The sequence below is a fragment of the Myotis brandtii genome, unplaced genomic scaffold (genome assembly GCF_000412655.1).
Source record: "Myotis brandtii unplaced genomic scaffold, ASM41265v1 scaffold417, whole genome shotgun sequence".
NCBI lineage: Eukaryota > Metazoa > Chordata > Mammalia > Chiroptera > Vespertilionidae > Myotis > Myotis brandtii.
Genome location: NW_005366017.1, coordinates 630,977 through 648,108, shown reverse-complemented (window position 1 = coordinate 648,108; position 17,132 = coordinate 630,977). Strand labels below are relative to the sequence as shown.

Below are 17,132 nucleotides of genomic sequence, written 5' to 3'. Positions count from 1 at the left end.
CGGCGGCACCCTGCGCCCACCAGCCCACTCCGCCCTGGTCCCTGGTCTCACCAGTGGCAGCAGTGGGCCAGGCACGGTGGGGAGGCCCATGTCCGGCCAGCTGTGGCCTCTTACTCCCCCATCAGGGCTCAGGCAGCGGAGGCAGCAGTGGTGGCGGCAGGCGAAGGGGCATCCACCGAGTCCCGGAGTCCCGGGATGAGCCGGTCAGGAGGTCCCAAGAGGAGCCCTGGCCTTAGGTGGGGGAGTGAAGGCTTGAGCTTGGGATGAAGATCAGAATCCAGTCCCAGGGGCCTCAAACCCCGAAGGCCAGAACCCGAGCCTGAGCCCGGACTACGAGAAAGAGGTGGGAGGGAAAGGGAGAGAGGCTGATGGGTGTTGCAACAGCAAGACAGGAAGGACTTGGGGGAGGAGGCTGGAGGAGGCGGGTAGAGGCGGGAGGAGGGGGCAAAGGTTTTTTAACTCTTTGTAGCACAGTGAGAGACTCCACAGTCCTGGATCCACCAACCTGACCCTCCCAACCAAACACCCACGCGCAGTAAGCCCCCTCCCTCCTCACCCCCATCCCCTGGCTTCTCCCAATTGAATAGCAATAGACAGAACCAGGGTTTTGGATTCAGATTCCCTGGGGTACAGTTCAGAGTCCTCTGCTTTTTAGCTGGGTGGTCTTGGACAATCTAAACTTTCTGAGCCTACTTTCCAACGTGCCAAATGGTGAGACCCCATTTCAAGTGGTTGCTGTAAGGATTGATTGAAACAGGGCAGATACGTGTCTGATACATGACAAGGACTCCGTGTTCCTCAGTAACTCATTCCGTTCTCCCAGAGTTCTCCACTGACACCCTCATCTCCCACTTTCTTGGGAATGTACCCCTCCAATCTAAACCTCCGAGTAAATCCTAACCCCAGTTTTCTGCCCTGGCTTGTGGCCTTCACACCCTCCCCCCAATCTGGTTCTCACCCAGCCTGTGCTAGGCTGGGTCTCACAGCTGCTGAGCCTGGCTCTGCCACCAAACATTGGTGGGACCTCCACTGGGTCTTGGCTCCCTCGTTATGGAGTAAGAAGAACAATGCCTATCCCACCAACACAGGAAAGCGGTGTCACGAGGATTAATGAGATCATATCTGTGAAAACGCTTTGGGAATTCCAGATATCTCAATCAGATATTACTAATACGTTCCCAGAGCCCTTTTCCCAAATATCATTCTGTATTTCAGTCCAAAGCAACCTTCGAGATCATCTACTGCGCCTTCTTGTTTTATAGATGAGAAAACTGAGAGCCAGAGACACACAGAGCATGTTCCCTGAGGACCCTGAAACCCAGGGGCCCATTTTGCTACCTTAGACACATGGCTACTTTTCTGTCTGTCCCTCTGGTTCAGACCCCACTCCCTGACTCTGGGTATTTTATGTCACCCCAATTCGTGCAGGACACCTCCAAAATGAATCACACAAGGGTACAATGTTCACTCAAATGTCCTCTGAACAAAATGACCTTCCCTCTACCCAGCCCAGGCCCGTGGTCCTCTGGTGGCTGAGTTTGCTAGAAATGCAGGAAGACAGAGGAGTGAGGTCCAAGGGCTTTGTGACTTGGAATCAGAGCTCCTGGTTCCTTCTCCCCTTGATCCAGCAGCTCAGCTCCCTCCCCCAGAGTCCACCCTGCCTGGCTTTTCCTGGCCTCCCCTCTCTGATCCTAAGGACAGAGCATCCATAGGTGAGAATGGAGCTTGGATGTCCCCACCTTGGGCTGACTTCACTACACCCCACCCCCCAGCCTCTGAAGAACTGGAGAGTTGAAGCTGGACTCAGAGGAACTCACCTCTACCAACACACAGGGAGCCTCCAAGGATAGTACAGTGGACCGGAAGCAGGCCTCTCAAAGCAGAGTCATTGGAATCAAGTGCAAGAGTCAGAATGCCCAGTTTCCACTGTGAAGAAGCAAGGAGGGCCACAGGCTCCTCACCTACAATACGGGGAACACCCCAGTACCCTCACGTCATAGGCACTGATAAGTAAATGCATACAAAGTGTTTAGCAAGTGTTTGCGAGATACCAAGGATTCAATAGAAAAGAGGAAGCAATATTAACCGTTTGTGTTAATAATTAATAATGACCTCAATGTCCTAGTTTTAATGTTACAAGGAATTTTAATAGTCTGTGCCAACTGTTCAAGCCATTATACATAGCCTGGTAGAAAAAGAGAATCTCTATCATTGTTCAGGATAAATGCTAATTCACTCAATAAGTTTAAAGTTTTGAGAAATGTGGTATTAAATTGTTTTTATTTTATTATTTATTATTTTTTTAATCCTCACTCTAGAGGGAGTGGAAGGGGGGAGGGAGGGAGAGAAACATCAATGTGAGAGAGACACATTGATTAGTTGCCTCCTGCACCCGCCCCAACCAGGGCTGGGGATCAACCTGCAACCCAGGTATATGCCCTTGACCCAGAATTTAACCCACAACCCTTTGGTCTGAGGGCCGATGCTCTAACCACCGAGCAAATTGGTCAGGGCTCAATAACATTGTTTTTAAAAAGATGGTGAGAGGTAGATAGACCTAGGAATATGAAAAGCTAACTAGTTTCATGGAGAAATTTCTTCCAGGCAAAGAAGAAGGAATAATGGTGAGAGAGAGAATGGGATAGATGGAGAAATCGAAGAGGAGCAAATTAGGGGATGACAGAATTGATTGTTAGGGTCTATGGAGCAAAGGATAGAGAAGAGAGCTTCAGATGGCAGAGTCCCCCCGCCCCATCACCTCTCTCTCTCTCTCTCTCTCTCTCTCTCTCTCTCTCTCACACACACACACACACACACACACACACACACACATGCACACACTCCACAGCAGTACAGAGTGATCCAAAGAGCACTGGACTCCAGATGAGGATGATGTGGGTTCAGCCGCAGCCCTTCCATCCTGACTCTGTGGGTCATAGAAAGAGACCCAGGTTCCAGGCTGGTTCTGTAAGAATCATGAACTTGAACAAGTTATGTCGCCTGCTAAGGAACAGAAGGCAACTTAACTGGATCTTCCCTAACACTCAAATTCTAACCCTAACCCTGAGGTCCAAGGGCAGCATATAAATACGGGATGGAGAGAAGGAAACCCCACAGAGTGGAAACTCCACAGGCCAAGACAACTCCAGGTGGGGAGGAGCTGATTACCATTATCTGTAACAGGTCAGCTGTCCAACAGGACTGCCCACCCCAGCCAGAGGACAGGCCGCTGGGGACAGGTGGGGCAAGGCTGGGCTGTGGCAGAGAGTACACAGGGCGGACTGAGCCTGAGGGCTCTGACGGAAGAGACTGTTGTAACACCACCATTTCCCTCTCATCAGCTTGCGTCTAGGAAAGGGAAGTCGGAAAGCACCGCATCAGTTCCTGGTCACAACCTTATCCATCTCTCCACTCCCTTCACCATCTCTTCCTCTTTTCCCAAGATGCACTTGGCTCCTCAGGACAGGGAGACTGTAACTGAGGGGAGTAAGACCAGGGCAGTAAGGGAAATGTCCGCAAAGTGACAAGGAAGGGTAACTTCTAGGTTCCAAGTGTCATGCTGCAGTGGGGGGAGGAACCAGGGGCTCGAAAACCCAGGCTCCACTCAGACATCCCTCAGTCTCTTCTCTATGGAAACCTGGGAGGGCCTGGCTGGTGTGGTTCAGTGGTTGAGCATTGACCCATGAACCAGGAGGTCCCAGTTTGATTCCCAGTCAGGGCACATGCCCAGGTTGTGGGCTCGATCCCCAGTTGGGGGTGTGCAGGAGGCAGTTGATCAATGATTCTCTCTCATCATTGATGTTTCTATCTCTCTCTCCCTCTCCCTTCCTCTGTCTGAAATCAATAAAAAACATAGTTTTAAGAAATAACCTGGGAGGATTCCCACTGCTCTCACTCTGGGATGATGCAAGAATGAGAATACACAGGCTTTGAGGGTCCAGAAGAATGTGGCCTGAGTCTCATCCTCCTCCACCACAACTGTGCAGCTGATGGGGAGGGAGCAAATGAGGATGTTATGTTGCAGCTGGGTGGTGAGTGCTGGGTGCTCCGCGAATGGAGTGAAAGATTACTGATGATGGTAAGTAAAGTTGGGAGGAAAAGGGCGTTCTGACAATGGACGGGTGAGGGAGTACGAGACTGGGGGAGGTGGGGGAGTTATCCCAAGCACTGCCTAGTCGGTCTGAGGGGAGTGCCCACGTCTTTGCCCTCCCACCCTAACATGGTGATGGGCACATAACAGATGCATATCAATGTCCATGGAGGAACTAGCAAGACAGTTTGTCTCTCCTGAGGCCCCCAAAGAATGGTCATTTCCATAGTGAAGCTGAGGGGTCAGAGTCTGTCTCCCTCACCCCCACCCCAGGACCTCCTAGGAGCTTGAGCAGAGACCCAGGGACTCAGATCCACTCCCTACCCCCTATAGGGCACCCCATTCAACTCTCCAGACATTTTTTTATGCAACAAATATTTATTGAGTGCCTGCCTACTTGCTCCAAGTCGGACACTGGGCTAGACCCTGAGGTTACATAAATGAACAACAGTCCCTGACCACAAGGAGCTCACAGTCTAGTTGGGGCGGCAGACACAAATGAACAGGAAAGTAAAATGCAAAATCAGCATTCCAACCAATGATATGGTGCACTATGGGAGTCCAGGGAAGAGGGGAGTGATCAATTCTGGGGAAGACAAGATGGGGCAAAAGCCTTCATAGAAGTAGTTGTGTCTGTGTAGGGTTCTAAGGGATGCATAGGAGTTCTCCAGCCAATGGTGGGGAAAGCTTCCAGGTTTAGGAAATAGTTTGAGACTTGCAGAGGTGTGAAGGATACAGGCAGAGTGCTAGGATGGGCTGTGGGGGGGCGGGGGGGGGGGGGAGGGGTATAGATGAGGCTGGAAGAGTCGTGGGTCCAACTGGAAACACCAAACCTTTACTGCACTAGTCTGCTCCAGCCCTACTCTGGGGAGTCATGGAAGGGGACTTGCCCAAGAACTAACTCAGGGGGCTTTTGGGTGAGGTTCCCCACCCAACTTCAAGAAGAGGAGCAAACGTCCGTGTCACTGGAAAGCAGTGTGGCCGGGCCAGTCAGAACTGGCTTCAGTCATCCTTGGGTAGGAGACCTGGGCATGCCTTTGTGTGCCCTTGTGTGTTTTGTTCTGGTCTTCATTTGTTTCCTAGCAAAGTTCCTTGTCAAAGCTCCAAGTCTGACTTGGCTGATCCAAGGGAAAAGGAGATTTCTCTCCACTTGGATGAGGAAGCCAGAGGGTTCTAGAGGCAGGACCAGGGGGTACTGGGCAGGAGCCAAGGGCAATTCTGGGCAGCTTCCGTGGCTCCTGTTTTCCAAGCAATTTCTGTAGCTCCTTATTCACCCTGCTTTCCTCCTCCACACCAAAGGCAGTTGGGGCAGCTGAGAACAAGCCCAAAACATTCCTTAATCCTGCCAAGGTTTGTCCCCACCCACCAAGGGAAGCTGCTTGCCTCGGGGGGCTGATACCCTCCTTTCCTCTCAGGTTTCCTCTCAGGGCTCCTCCAGAGTGAAGACAGAGGAGCTGGCCCCTGCCGAGCTGGATGGAGCTGGGCAGGGGCCCAGGGTGGCATAGGCTGGTGGAGGGGCAGTCAAGGTTGGGGAAGTATCAGGGCTTGGCAGGGATGAGGCCAGGGAGGAGAGCTTGGGGCAAACGCTGGAAGGGAGGGAGGAAGCTGGAGTGGAGGCCACCTCCTGGGCACCTCTGCCCCCTCGGCCTGGAGACCAGTATCGGCTTCTGAACCTCCGGAGCAGCATGAGGAATGTAATGACCATGAGGTCAAAGATGAGCTCCGCCATCTCCACCACAGACAGCACCGAGGAGCCGAACCACAGGCTCCACTGGCTGCCCAGGTTGGACAGGAGGGTGACCATCTGTGAGGGCGAAAGGCACACTGACCACTGGGCAGAGGGCCCAGGGTGGGCTCCGGCAGAGGAGTCCCATCCCTCCTTACCTGAGGTCCTCAGCCACCCCTCTCAGCCTCTCGGTGGCGCCCTGGACCCCTTCTGTCCAAGTCATACCCACCTGGCACACCCTTCCCTCCCACTACCCCAAGAGGCTTCATCCCCCAGCCAAGTTCCCCTTCTTCCAACCCTCTCCCCCTCACCCCTCTCCTTGGTCCCCTACCTTCAAGGCCCAGACACCTTGGCCCAACAAAGGCAACCCCTTGTTTTCCCTGACCCCCCAGAAAATCACAGGCTCAGTGAGGCAGGACGTACCGTGACGGAGGGAGACTCAGAATTGGTTTTGTAGTTCAGCTCCTTGAAGAAGACATTGAGTTTGGCAACTCCGTTTCTTTGGAGAAGGGGAGAGGGTGGGAAGAAATGGCAGAGGATTAACTTCTCGGAACCTCACAAACACCCTCCTCTAATCAACTGTATCAATCCTTCTTTCCAGATTTGATTTTCCTCCCAAGGATTCCTTTCTTGGGGCTGGGACCAGGGTAGGACTGACCTCTTGTTTTTGATGGTGTAATTATTCTGTAGGGATAACATCCGGAAGACCCAGTCCTGGGAGAGAATTGGAATGTCAAGGGGGCCACCCATACTCTCCAGGCTTACAGAGTTGGGGGTGGGGTCAAACACACCCACATACATATACCCAGAGAAGACCACAGGGTCATACACACATCCCCTGTCCTTGCCCTTCCCCACTTTACCTGGGATGTCACTGAGGGCCATCGCGAGTAACCTGCAGAGAGCTTGTAACTGGTCACACTGGGAATGGAGAGAGGCACTCAGTAATAGGGGTGGGGCTCTCCCACTCAAAGGCTTAGCTGAGTACCCGTATTCCACCCAGCCAAGCAGCCCGCTGCCCAATCTGTGTCCAGGCGAAGGGGACACTCACCTGCACGGCTTCAGGCACTTGGTGAAACAGCCCAGGCGATCTGAGGAGAAGGCACCCTGGAGCTTATAGTAGCAGTAGCCTGTGGGTGCAGAGCGGACACCTCAACCTTCTCTGCCCCACACCCAAGAGGCCTCTCAAGATCCCGGGCACCCCCTTCTCAAGAGTATCAGATTACAGTGATGTCTCCTGAGTGGCTGCACCCAAAACAGTTTAAGAAATTAAGCTAATTTGGGGGGGGGGGCGCGGTGCACTACACCTATGTAAAGATGTGTAGGATTTAAACAAAAATTAGAAAGTCAGAAAGAAGGGGAACAATTGTGTAAAGTAATGAGATTAAAGCACAATGAGATATCACGTCATACCCACTAGAATGGCTATAATTGAACAAAAGACCAACGTCACCCCCAATAAATTCAATTTAAAAAGGGACAAGAGCAAGTGTTACTGTAGAGAAACTGGAACCTCCTACATTGCTGCTGAGCGTGTAAAATGGTGCGGCCACTTTGGAAAGCCGTCTGGCAGTTCCTCAGAATTTTAAACATACAGCTATGATCTGACTCAGAAATTCCACTCCTAGGTATATACCCGAGAGACTTCAAAACATATGTTCACACAAAAACTTGTACACAGATGTTCACAGTCACTATAGTAAAAAAAAAAAAAAGTATAAAAAACCCAAATGTCCATTAAGTGATGAATGAATAAACAAATGCGGTCTGTCCCTACAATGGAACATTATTTGGCCATAAATAGGAATGAAGTTCTTGCACATGCTACAAGATGGATGAATCTTGAAAATATCCCAGTCACAAAGGACCATAGGTTATATGATTCTACATATATGAAATGTACAGAATAGGCAAATCTAGAGACAGAAGTGTGTATGTGTGTGTGTGGGGGGGGGGGGGGGGGTTGGGAGAGGGAGAAGGGCACTGTGGGTGCAGGGAATGGGGAACTTGAAGAGTGCTAATGGGTACAAAGTTTCTTTCTGGTGTGATAAAAATGGCTGTGGCCATTGTTGCACAACTCTATGACTATACTAAAATCTAAAACTATCTTAAAATTGAATTGTGCACTTTAAATGGGTTGAATTGTCTCAAAAAGCTGTTACCAAAAAAAAGAAAGAAAGAACAGTTGGTTTATAGATTCCCTTGCTCCCCCATTTGCCAAAGTCTAAGTAAGGTTATATTGTTCTTCTTGCTACTCTTAGTCACCCAGTCTGGAAGTCCTCCTTCATTTCTGACCCAAATTTCTCAGTCTACCAGGACTGGGGATCTTTAATTAGGAAGACTGGGAAACAGCGGGGCCCTTTTCTCTGGGGAGTGAGCAGTCCTTAGGAAACGCAACAGACTGAATTTTTAACCTAGTGCCTTTCCCTCCTCCTCACAGCTTCTCAGCAATCAGTACTGTTATTTTTCTCCCACAGATCTTCTTCAAACTCACAAACACTTAGAAATCACTGTTTGCGGGCCGAGGGGAGCAGTGGGCAGGGAGCCATGTCCCTCCTCAGGGTCTCAGCTTGCTTATCTGAGAGAGGAGAAGGTGAGGCCAGGAGGAAACACTCCAGCTCAGATGCTCTATGGTTTTCTAAGGTCAGAGACACAGGAAGGGAGGCCACAACTACAAAGTCCAGCAGGGGAGAGAGCTGGGTGGAGCAGACCCAGGAAAGGAAGGAGGCCGCAAGATCAACACAGACAGAGCCAAGCCAGGCAGACACGGAACTCCGGGGTCTGCAGGGCCCCTGCCTCATCCTGAGAGGTGTGAAGGTGTGTGTCCTCCAGCAATGGCCAGCCACCCACCTGCAGGGGGAGAGTTGGTCCCAGGGGAACCGGGGAGAAGGAGACCCCGGAGGATCAGTCAGCTGCGAGGGATAAGAGCATGTGCACCAGGAAAGCCAACCCTCTGTTTCCATGGTTTCCTGTTTAGGATTTTCTCTCCCTCGGCTTCCTAGTACACAGCTTCCCTGCTGAGTAGCCCAGCTGTAGTGAACAGAAAAGGGGATCTGTCTACTCCCAGACCAGGATAAGGAGGAGACTCCAGGGCTCTCCAGACTTCTTTGATTGTGCCCTCCTGGAGGTAACAACTTCTTAAATAAGCAACTCCAGTATACGTATTTGGTTTATAAAGCACATACCTGCTACTATTGAATTGATGCATTATGTACATTATAAAACATACATAAAATGGGATGTGTAAGAGAATGATAGAGACACATTTAACTTCTGGTATTTCCTCCCTGCACCCAGTGAGTTATCCCAGTGCCTGGCCCGGAGCCTTGAGTGAGACGAGGGAGCTATAGGCAGAGTGTGCACAGAAACCTCAGCAGGCCCCGGAGAGAACGGGGAGATTTTTCACACACTCTTCCTACCTTATGCTGCAAGTTATTTTAAATAGAGCCATCCTACATAATAAAGAGCTAATATGCTAATTAGACCGGACAGTGGGAGGCGGGTGGGCCCGCGAGGCAGCTGGGGCTGCTGCGAGGGCCAAGCCCCTTGCACTAATTTTGTGCACTGGGCCTCTAGTTCCTTTATAAACACACAGAAGCCAAAACAGAAGGGGAGAAACTGTGAGGGAGGGACAGAGATAGTGCATAGAAAACTGAGAGAGGCCAGTCTAAGGACTGGAAAACAAGAGACAGGGAGAATTCATCAGGGCCAGTGTGAGGCAGAAGCAGCCCCACAGATGAGGGTGCTGAGAGGAGAGGGCTCTCAGGAAAGTCCTGGTCGATGGGCAGCCCAGGGGCTCCCTCCTGGACTCTCACCCCAGGAATCATGCTTCTTGTAGTCACAGTACTCCACATGCTTGGGCCGTGGGTAGAAGATGTAGGCACAGCCACACTCCTTGACCATGCTCTCCTGGAAGCAAGAGTGAATACACACCTACAGAGAGGAGAGTGAGGGGGGAGGAGGTCAGGCCTGCGCTTGCCCACAAACAGCCCAGAAGAGACAGAGAAGGGAAGGACAAACAATTCTCTGTGCTGCACATCCATCCCTCTTTCCTCTGTTTACACACACACACACACACACACACACACACACACACACTCACACACACACCCTTCAATTTTGACTGACCAGCAGTGCAGGCCTGGGAGATGGTTGCCATAGAAACAGACTGGCCTCACCTGCTGTGTGTACTTGGAATGGTAAAGGTTCTTGACAGGTACGTCACTGCCATTATAGGTACAGTCTCCATAGTTGCCCCCAAGTCTGTCCAGGGTTTCCTGTGAATACACACACACCAAGATGTCAGAGGTCGCAGAGCAGAGCAGTGGCCCAGGCCTCCTCCTGAATCCTCTGTCTTCCCTCAGTCTCAGGTTGCATCTCCTACCCTGCCAGCCTCACCTGTCTGCCTCCCCATTTCAAAACATGCTCCCAGTGGCCCCAACATCCACCTCAGTGCCACATTCAAGGACACCAGGCCCACAGCATCCCCTGGAATCCTAAGCATGTTCTGAATCCCTTCTAAGCACTCTCATCCAAGGCCCACTCCTCTGCTCCCTTCTTCCTGGTGTCCACTCTTCCAGCCCCACGCCCCTGGTTTCTGCTCCTGTAGACCTCCACATACTCAAGGTCCCGGCCTGCATGATCCCCCTCCTCAGCCTCTGGTTGTCAAGACCACTTCCCATGCCCCTCGCTAATCTAGGGCTCTCCTCCCAGGCTTCCCAGGCAGCATCCTTGCCTTCCTCATGCTGATGGAGGTCTCCACACCAGGCCGCAAGTTAAAGCCACCATCATCCATAAAGGCAGGCTCATCCTGCCCGTGCACCGTTACCCTGGCCCCAGTCACTGTGGACAGCAGCGGGATGAAGTCATTCTGCTCTGTGCGCAGTGTCAGGGACAGACCTGGGGTGTGTAGAGGGAGCAGAGTTGGGGGAAGGTCTTGGAAAAGCATTAGGGGATGGAAAACACCCTCTCACCCTGCCCAGTTCCTAATGCTCCAAGGAGAGCAAAGCAGGAAAACCTACAAATGGATGGATTCTGGGGTCGGGCTGGAAGGACTAGGTCAGGGTTCCTATCACACCTGGAATGGACAACGTGGTACCCATGGTGGAGAAAGAACAGCGAGGACTCCTTCCAGGACTGAGATAGGCACATTACGTTGATGCCCAGAGGCTCACGGTATCTCTAGGATGGAGCTCAAGGTGGGTAAATGTGGGTGGGCAGGGCAGTAGGAAGGGCTGAGGCAGAGGTCAGGGATTGAGAGTATGGGGTGTTGCTCACCATTGTTGACCCCAGGCATAGAAGACATCCAGAGGTTGGAGTTGTTCTCGCCATTGAAAGTGTAGCAGTTTCCATATATCGGGTGGTGGAAGTGAGAGTAATTCCTATTCAGGAGGGAGATAGAGAAGGGTCACAGAGAAAAGGGACCAGGGAGGGAGGGACTTTCAGAACGTTTTGTTTCCTGGTCATCTACTATGTGCCAACAGCCTGCGAGGGCATCATCTCCACAGCACAAAAGAGGAACATGGGGCACAAACAGTGATGACAACTTGGGAGTCAAACCCAGGTCATTTACCTGCTAGCCCGGGTTTCTCCCAGCAGGCCACTTGACCTGCCTGGCCTTGTGACCTCTCTTGTGTCACTGTGTTGCATTGTGGAGACTCTTGCAGTGTCCCTAGCTTCTCACATGTCTACATCATAGTTCACCATTTGGATTCTGATCTCCTTAAAGACGGGAGCCAGATCCCATTCATCTCTATATCATCTCTGGATTAACTGCATAGTTCTTGGCATATAGGAGACAGTTAGTAAATAGTTAATAAATGAATGAATGAAATGGAAGGGAACAGCAGAGAGTAAGGCCAGTGGTGAGCATGGAGCTGAGAGGAGGAAGATCAGATCCCAAGGCAGAAATGAGTAGGGTTCTAGTTGCATGGCTCTGAGCAGGTCATTTTTTCTAAGCTTATTCTTCTCGTCTATAATAATAAAAGTGTAATATGCTAATTATACCAGACAGCCTAACAACCTTCCGGACATCATTTCAGATGTCCTTCCGGACGAAGCTGCAGTGGCGGGGGCCGAGGCAGAGAAGGTTAGGGGTGATCAGGCAGGCATAGGGGTTAGGGGGGATCAGGCAGGCAGGCAAGCAGTTAGGGGGGATCAGGCAGGCAGGCTAGCGGTTAGGGGCGATCAGGCAGGCAGGCAGAGTGGTTGGGGCAATCAGGTAGGCAGGCAGGCCAGCGGTTAGGACCCAGCGGTCCCAGATTGCGAGCGGGATGTCTGACTGCAGGATTGGGCCTAAACCGGCAGTCAGACATCGCCCGAGGGGTCCCAGATTGCGAGAGGGTGCAGGACTGAAGGACACCTCCCCCAACTCCCCCACCCATGCAAGAATTTCATGCACTGGGCCTCTAGTCTATAATAATAAAAGCTAATATGCTAATTAGACCAGACGTCCTTCTGGATGACCAGCCAGACGAAGCTGGGGCTGCGAGGGAAGCCTGGGTCCCAGGTGCCAGGGGAAGGAAGGCCTACTCTTGCATGAATTTCGTGCATCGTGCCTCTAGTTGTAAAATAAGGAGATTGGAACAAGGTGATCTGGAATATCCCATTGGCCTTGAAGAAAGAAGGCACAGAGGTGTGAAATATTGGTGCACATTCTGGAAAGCACTAGAAAGTCAACATTTCCAGAGCAAAGGCTGGATTCAGGGAGTGATGGAAGAGGAAACTATGAAAGAGAGCAGAGGCCAGGGCTGAGGGGCCTGTGAGCCCTGCTCAGTGGTAGAGGGGACAGGTGCCATGTGTGGATGCACACTATGCAGCAGGTAACAGAGCAGATGCAGCAACATGAATGGATCTTAAAATGAGAGCTTAGTAAAAAAAGTAAGAGGTGAAATGAGATATACAACACAACACCATTTATATTACATACACATTGTGCAAAAACAGATACAAAGGGATACACACTAAGTATATTGTAAGAATATATGAGAAGCAGTATAACGTGAAGAGCACAGACTCCAGAACTAAATGACTAGTATTTGAATCATAGCTCTAACAAGTATTAGCTGTGGGACCAATGAAATCACTTTATCTGTGTGTGTTGTAATTTTCTTATCTGTAAAATGGGATACTACTTACCTCACAGGGGTGTTATGAGGATTAAATGACTCTCAGAACAGTGCTTAGCACTTAGGAAGAGCTATATAAGTTTACTATTAACATTATAGGGATTTATTAACATGGCTAACATCAGCCCTGGCCAGGTAGCTCAGTTGGTTAGAGTGTTACTTGATCCCCAGTCAGGGCGCATACAAGAACCAACAAGTGCCTTCATAATAAGTGGAACAACAAATCTCTTTCTCTCTCTCTCTCTCTCTCTCTCTCTCTCTCTCTCTCCTTTCCCTTCCCCTCTCTCTCTCTCAAATCAATTTTTTAAAAAAAAGATGGCTAAAGTAAAAAAAACAGACAATAACAAATGGAGGATGTGAAGAATTTAGAACTCTCATACATTGCTGGTGGGAATGTAAATGGCACCGCCACTTGGAAAACAGTCTGGCAGTTCCTCAAAATGTTAAACATAGAATTACCATATGACCCAGCAATCCCACTCCTAGGTATATACCTAAAAGAAATGAAAACATATCCATACAAAAACTTATACAGGAATGTTCATAGCAGCATTATTTATAATAGCCAAAAAGTGTGGGGGAGGGGGGCACAAAAAGTCCATCAGCTAAGGAATAGATAAACAAAATGTGGTATATCCATACAATGGAATATTATTCAGCCACTGAAAGGAATGAAGTACTGATACATGCTGCAACATGGATGAACCTTGAAGACATTATGTTAAGTGAAAGAACCCAGATGCAAAAGAACACATGTATGATACATTTATATGACATATCTACAGTAGGAAAATCTATAGACACAACAAGTAGAATAGTGGTTTCCAGGGCTTAGAGGAGAGGAGAAAATAGGGAATGACTGCTAATCAGTACAAGCTTTCTTTTTGGGGTGAAGATGTTCTAAAATTAGTGATAATGGTTGCAAAAGTCTTTGAATATACCAAAAAAACCACAACAACAAAAAAACCACACAACAACACTAAATGGTATATGTTAAAAGGATGGTTTTAATGGTATGTGAATTATATCTCAATAAATTTGTTTTTAAAGAAAAAAATGTTGAGCCCTGTCTGGTTTGGCTCAGTGGATAGAGCGTCGGCCTGAGGACTGAAGGGTCCCAGGTTCGATTAGGGTCAAGGGCAGATGCCTGGGTTGCGGGCTTGATCCTCAGTAGGGGTTGTGCAGGAGGCAGCTGATCGATAATTCTCTCTCATCATTGATGTTTCTATCTCTCTCCCTCTCCCTTCCTCTCTGAAATCAATAAAAATATATATTAGATAAAAAAATATTGAGAGAAGGGGAAAGGGTGCCTGACATTGGGGAGAAGAGTTGGGTGAGAACGACATGATAAAGAGCTTCAACTTGATTCTGAAGGCCATGAGAGATGTTGAAGGATATTAAACAGGACTAACTGGCACAGTTAAGTACAGTGAATTGAAGTAAGAAGAGTAATGTATAAAGCTTCCTGTGATTACAGAATGAAGAGAGGATATAGAAAGGCAAATTGGGAGGGGGTGGTGATGGTGGTAACAATAACCTGGGTGAGAAATAATGAGGCTCTGAGCTAAGGAAGTGACCTAAGCATCAAGACTGAGATGAACCTTGGTCTTTCCATTGATAGGGAGGTAGGAGCATAGGACAGGCAGAGTGAAAGGATCAGTGGGAAGGTGACAGACAGCTAGAGAGAATGGGTGGCAGTTGTGAGCTGACCCAGGCTCAGGTGCTGCTATTGTCCCACTTCCTGGCAGCTCCTGTCCTCAAACAAACATAAGACTAGATAGAGGCAGGAACAAAATCGTGTGCTGGGCAGAGTGTATGTGCCAGGTGAGGGGTGGAGGCAGAAGCAGGTGACACCTGGCCCTGCTGCCATTCGGCAGCGACATGGGAGGGAAGGGCTCCCTGTAGAGTGGAGAGGCTGCCTCAACACCCTTCCTCAGCCAGGCAGAGGCAAGAAGATGGCACCTGAAAATTAAGGATCCGAATCAGGGAGGGAAAGGAGGGGGTAGGAGGAGCCAGAGACTACAGAAGGAAACTTCCCTTACTCCTAGCCTCTCCCAGCCCTCAGAGAGTTAGCAGCTGCCATGACCTCTTTACAAGGTCATTATGACAGGAATCTTAACAGAAAGAATCCCTGGGGGAAAGAATCCTTAAACTAGGGCTGGCCTGGTGGCCTAGGGCAAGTCACTTCTGCTTGAGTACAGAGTAATGAGACCCAACATTCATTGTAGTTTACTAAGTGCCCTAGAATTTGACATCTCATGCACTTGGAGATGTATATTATCACCATCTTCATCACTGGAGTAAACGTGCCAAAAGGGCAAGGATTCTATATATTTTCTTCTCTGATGCATCCCAAATGCCTTAGACCAGTGAGTGGCACATAGCCTACCCGTGGGCGGCAAACTGCGGCTCGAGAGCCACATGCGGCTCTTTGGCCCCTTGAGTGTGGCTCTTCCTAAGCCTTAGGAGTACCCTAATTAAGTTAATAACAATGTACCTACCTATATAGTTTAAGTTTAGAAAATTTGGCTCTCAAAAGAAATTTCAATCGTTGTACTATTGATATTTGGCTCTGTTGACTAATGAGTTTGCCGACCACTGGCCTAGACAGTCAAAACTATTTGTTGTATGAACATTGAATAAATCTCATTTTCAACCCATTTTACAAACAAACAAACAAGTTCTGAAGAGTGATTTGAAATGCCCAGGTTCACCTGGTCAGGAAGTAACAGAGCCAAAGCAGGAACTCAGGTTTAACCCCTCACTTAGTCCATGCTATTTCCACCACACGCCTGCCCATCTCATCTGAGAAAGTGGAGGATGGAACCAGACGACCTTCTGGGCACTTTTGAGTTTGATGCTAGTGAGAAAGAGGCCTTAGATAGACAGGGAACCATGCCTCCAGCTCTTGGTTTCTCAAAGCTGGACCTCCACCCCAACCTTCCCAGGGCAGCCATCTGAGGCTACTTCACTCAGACCCAGCCCTGCAGAGAGCAGCAGAAGTCCTACAGAATGATCCAGGGGACAGAGGTGTGGACCTGAGTTCAATGCATCCCCTCCTCTGTACAGGCATTTATTTAGTCAACAAGCATTTCCTGGGTGCCACTCCTGCTGGGCCTCAGGCTGGCTCTGAGAGGGAGACACCAGGGGTGGGGAGCACAGAGGCAGACAAGACAGACTCACGCCTGGCTGCAGGAGGCCTGGTTAAAGCGACAGCTGAAGATGAAGTTGCCCAGCTTGTCCTCCTCCAGGGATGTGAAGGAATCTGGCAGTCTCGACAGAATGTTGATGTAGTGGAAGCGGTACCACTCCCTCACCGCATCCACCCCTGATGAGTATGTCTGGTAGAAGCAGTCGGATTTGTTCTGGTTACACTGGAAACAGAGACCAGAGCGTCAGAGGGCCAGCAGCAGGGGTCAGGCAGCAGGGCAGGGCCGAGATCAAGGACTGAAGGGTCTGGGGTCCTGAGGACTGACAGACAGGAGTGGGGAACCAGCAGTAGACCAGAACAGAAGGCAGAGAGGAGCAGAAGCCGGTAGGAGAGTGGACCAGAGGGCATGGGATTAAGGGAGTGGGGGGCCGAGGAGACCAGAAGCTGTCATTTATACAGTCTCTGCCAGAGAGTGGAGCAAGGATTCTTCTCCCCATTTCACTGATGGGAAGACTGAGGGACCAACAGGTTTATCCCAGCAATAGAGCTAGGACTAGCTAGCTATCATTACAGGAGGCTTCTCTTTCTTCTTCCCCATGCTGCTCTCCCACTTCCTCTTCCTCTCTTTCTTTCTTTCTTCTTCTTCTTTTTTTTCTTTTTTAGAGAAGAGATCAGGCACATTCAGGGTGGTATGGCCTTTCTCTATTTTTTAAAATTTTTCATTGAAACACATTTTAAGTCTGCGTTTTCACAGTCTCCTGATTCTCTGCCTGAGACCTGCAAAACCCCGGTTCCCTATCACACTGGAGGCTCCCAAATAAGTCCCACCAGGGGGACCCGTATTTCAGAAAGGGGCATTTTCCACAGCAGATTTGACTTCCGGCCACCTAAACGCTCCCACAGAAGCCCCCGGAGAGGAGAGACCCCACAAGCTGACTCTCAGAGATATGTTATTTCGTTTTATTTTTCAAAATGTATTAATTTTGACAGCCAGCTGACGAATCGCTGGCTCAACACTAGCCAACAGAGGCGGGTGGG

General features: G+C 49.8%; 2 protein-coding genes across 2 annotated transcripts in view; both read right to left on the bottom strand.

The window, feature by feature from the left end:
• TNFRSF1A (tumor necrosis factor receptor superfamily, member 1A) overlaps positions 1-396 on the bottom strand; it is a 38,375-nt gene extending 37,979 nt beyond the window's left edge. The window contains exon 1 of the mRNA XM_014545685.1: positions 52-396. Within this exon, the coding sequence (XP_014401171.1) occupies positions 52-90 (39 nt within the window). The 5' untranslated portion in view covers positions 91-396. The remainder of the gene's footprint in view (positions 1-51) is intronic.
• A 4,057-nt stretch (positions 397-4,453) lies between these two features.
• Positions 4,454-17,132, bottom strand: part of SCNN1A (sodium channel, non voltage gated 1 alpha subunit) — a 23,258-nt gene continuing 10,579 nt past the window's right edge. Inside the window, exons 4-13 of the mRNA XM_014545684.1 lie at positions 16,127-16,317; positions 11,094-11,197; positions 10,552-10,715; positions 9,995-10,093; positions 9,632-9,749; positions 6,868-6,946; positions 6,680-6,737; positions 6,475-6,530; positions 6,240-6,315; positions 4,454-5,894 (exon numbers count right to left, since the gene is read on the bottom strand). Of these exons, the coding sequence (XP_014401170.1) occupies positions 5,514-5,894; positions 6,240-6,315; positions 6,475-6,530; positions 6,680-6,737; positions 6,868-6,946; positions 9,632-9,749; positions 9,995-10,093; positions 10,552-10,715; positions 11,094-11,197; positions 16,127-16,317 (1,326 nt within the window). The 3' untranslated portion in view covers positions 4,454-5,513. The remainder of the gene's footprint in view (positions 5,895-6,239; positions 6,316-6,474; positions 6,531-6,679; positions 6,738-6,867; positions 6,947-9,631; positions 9,750-9,994; positions 10,094-10,551; positions 10,716-11,093; positions 11,198-16,126; positions 16,318-17,132) is intronic.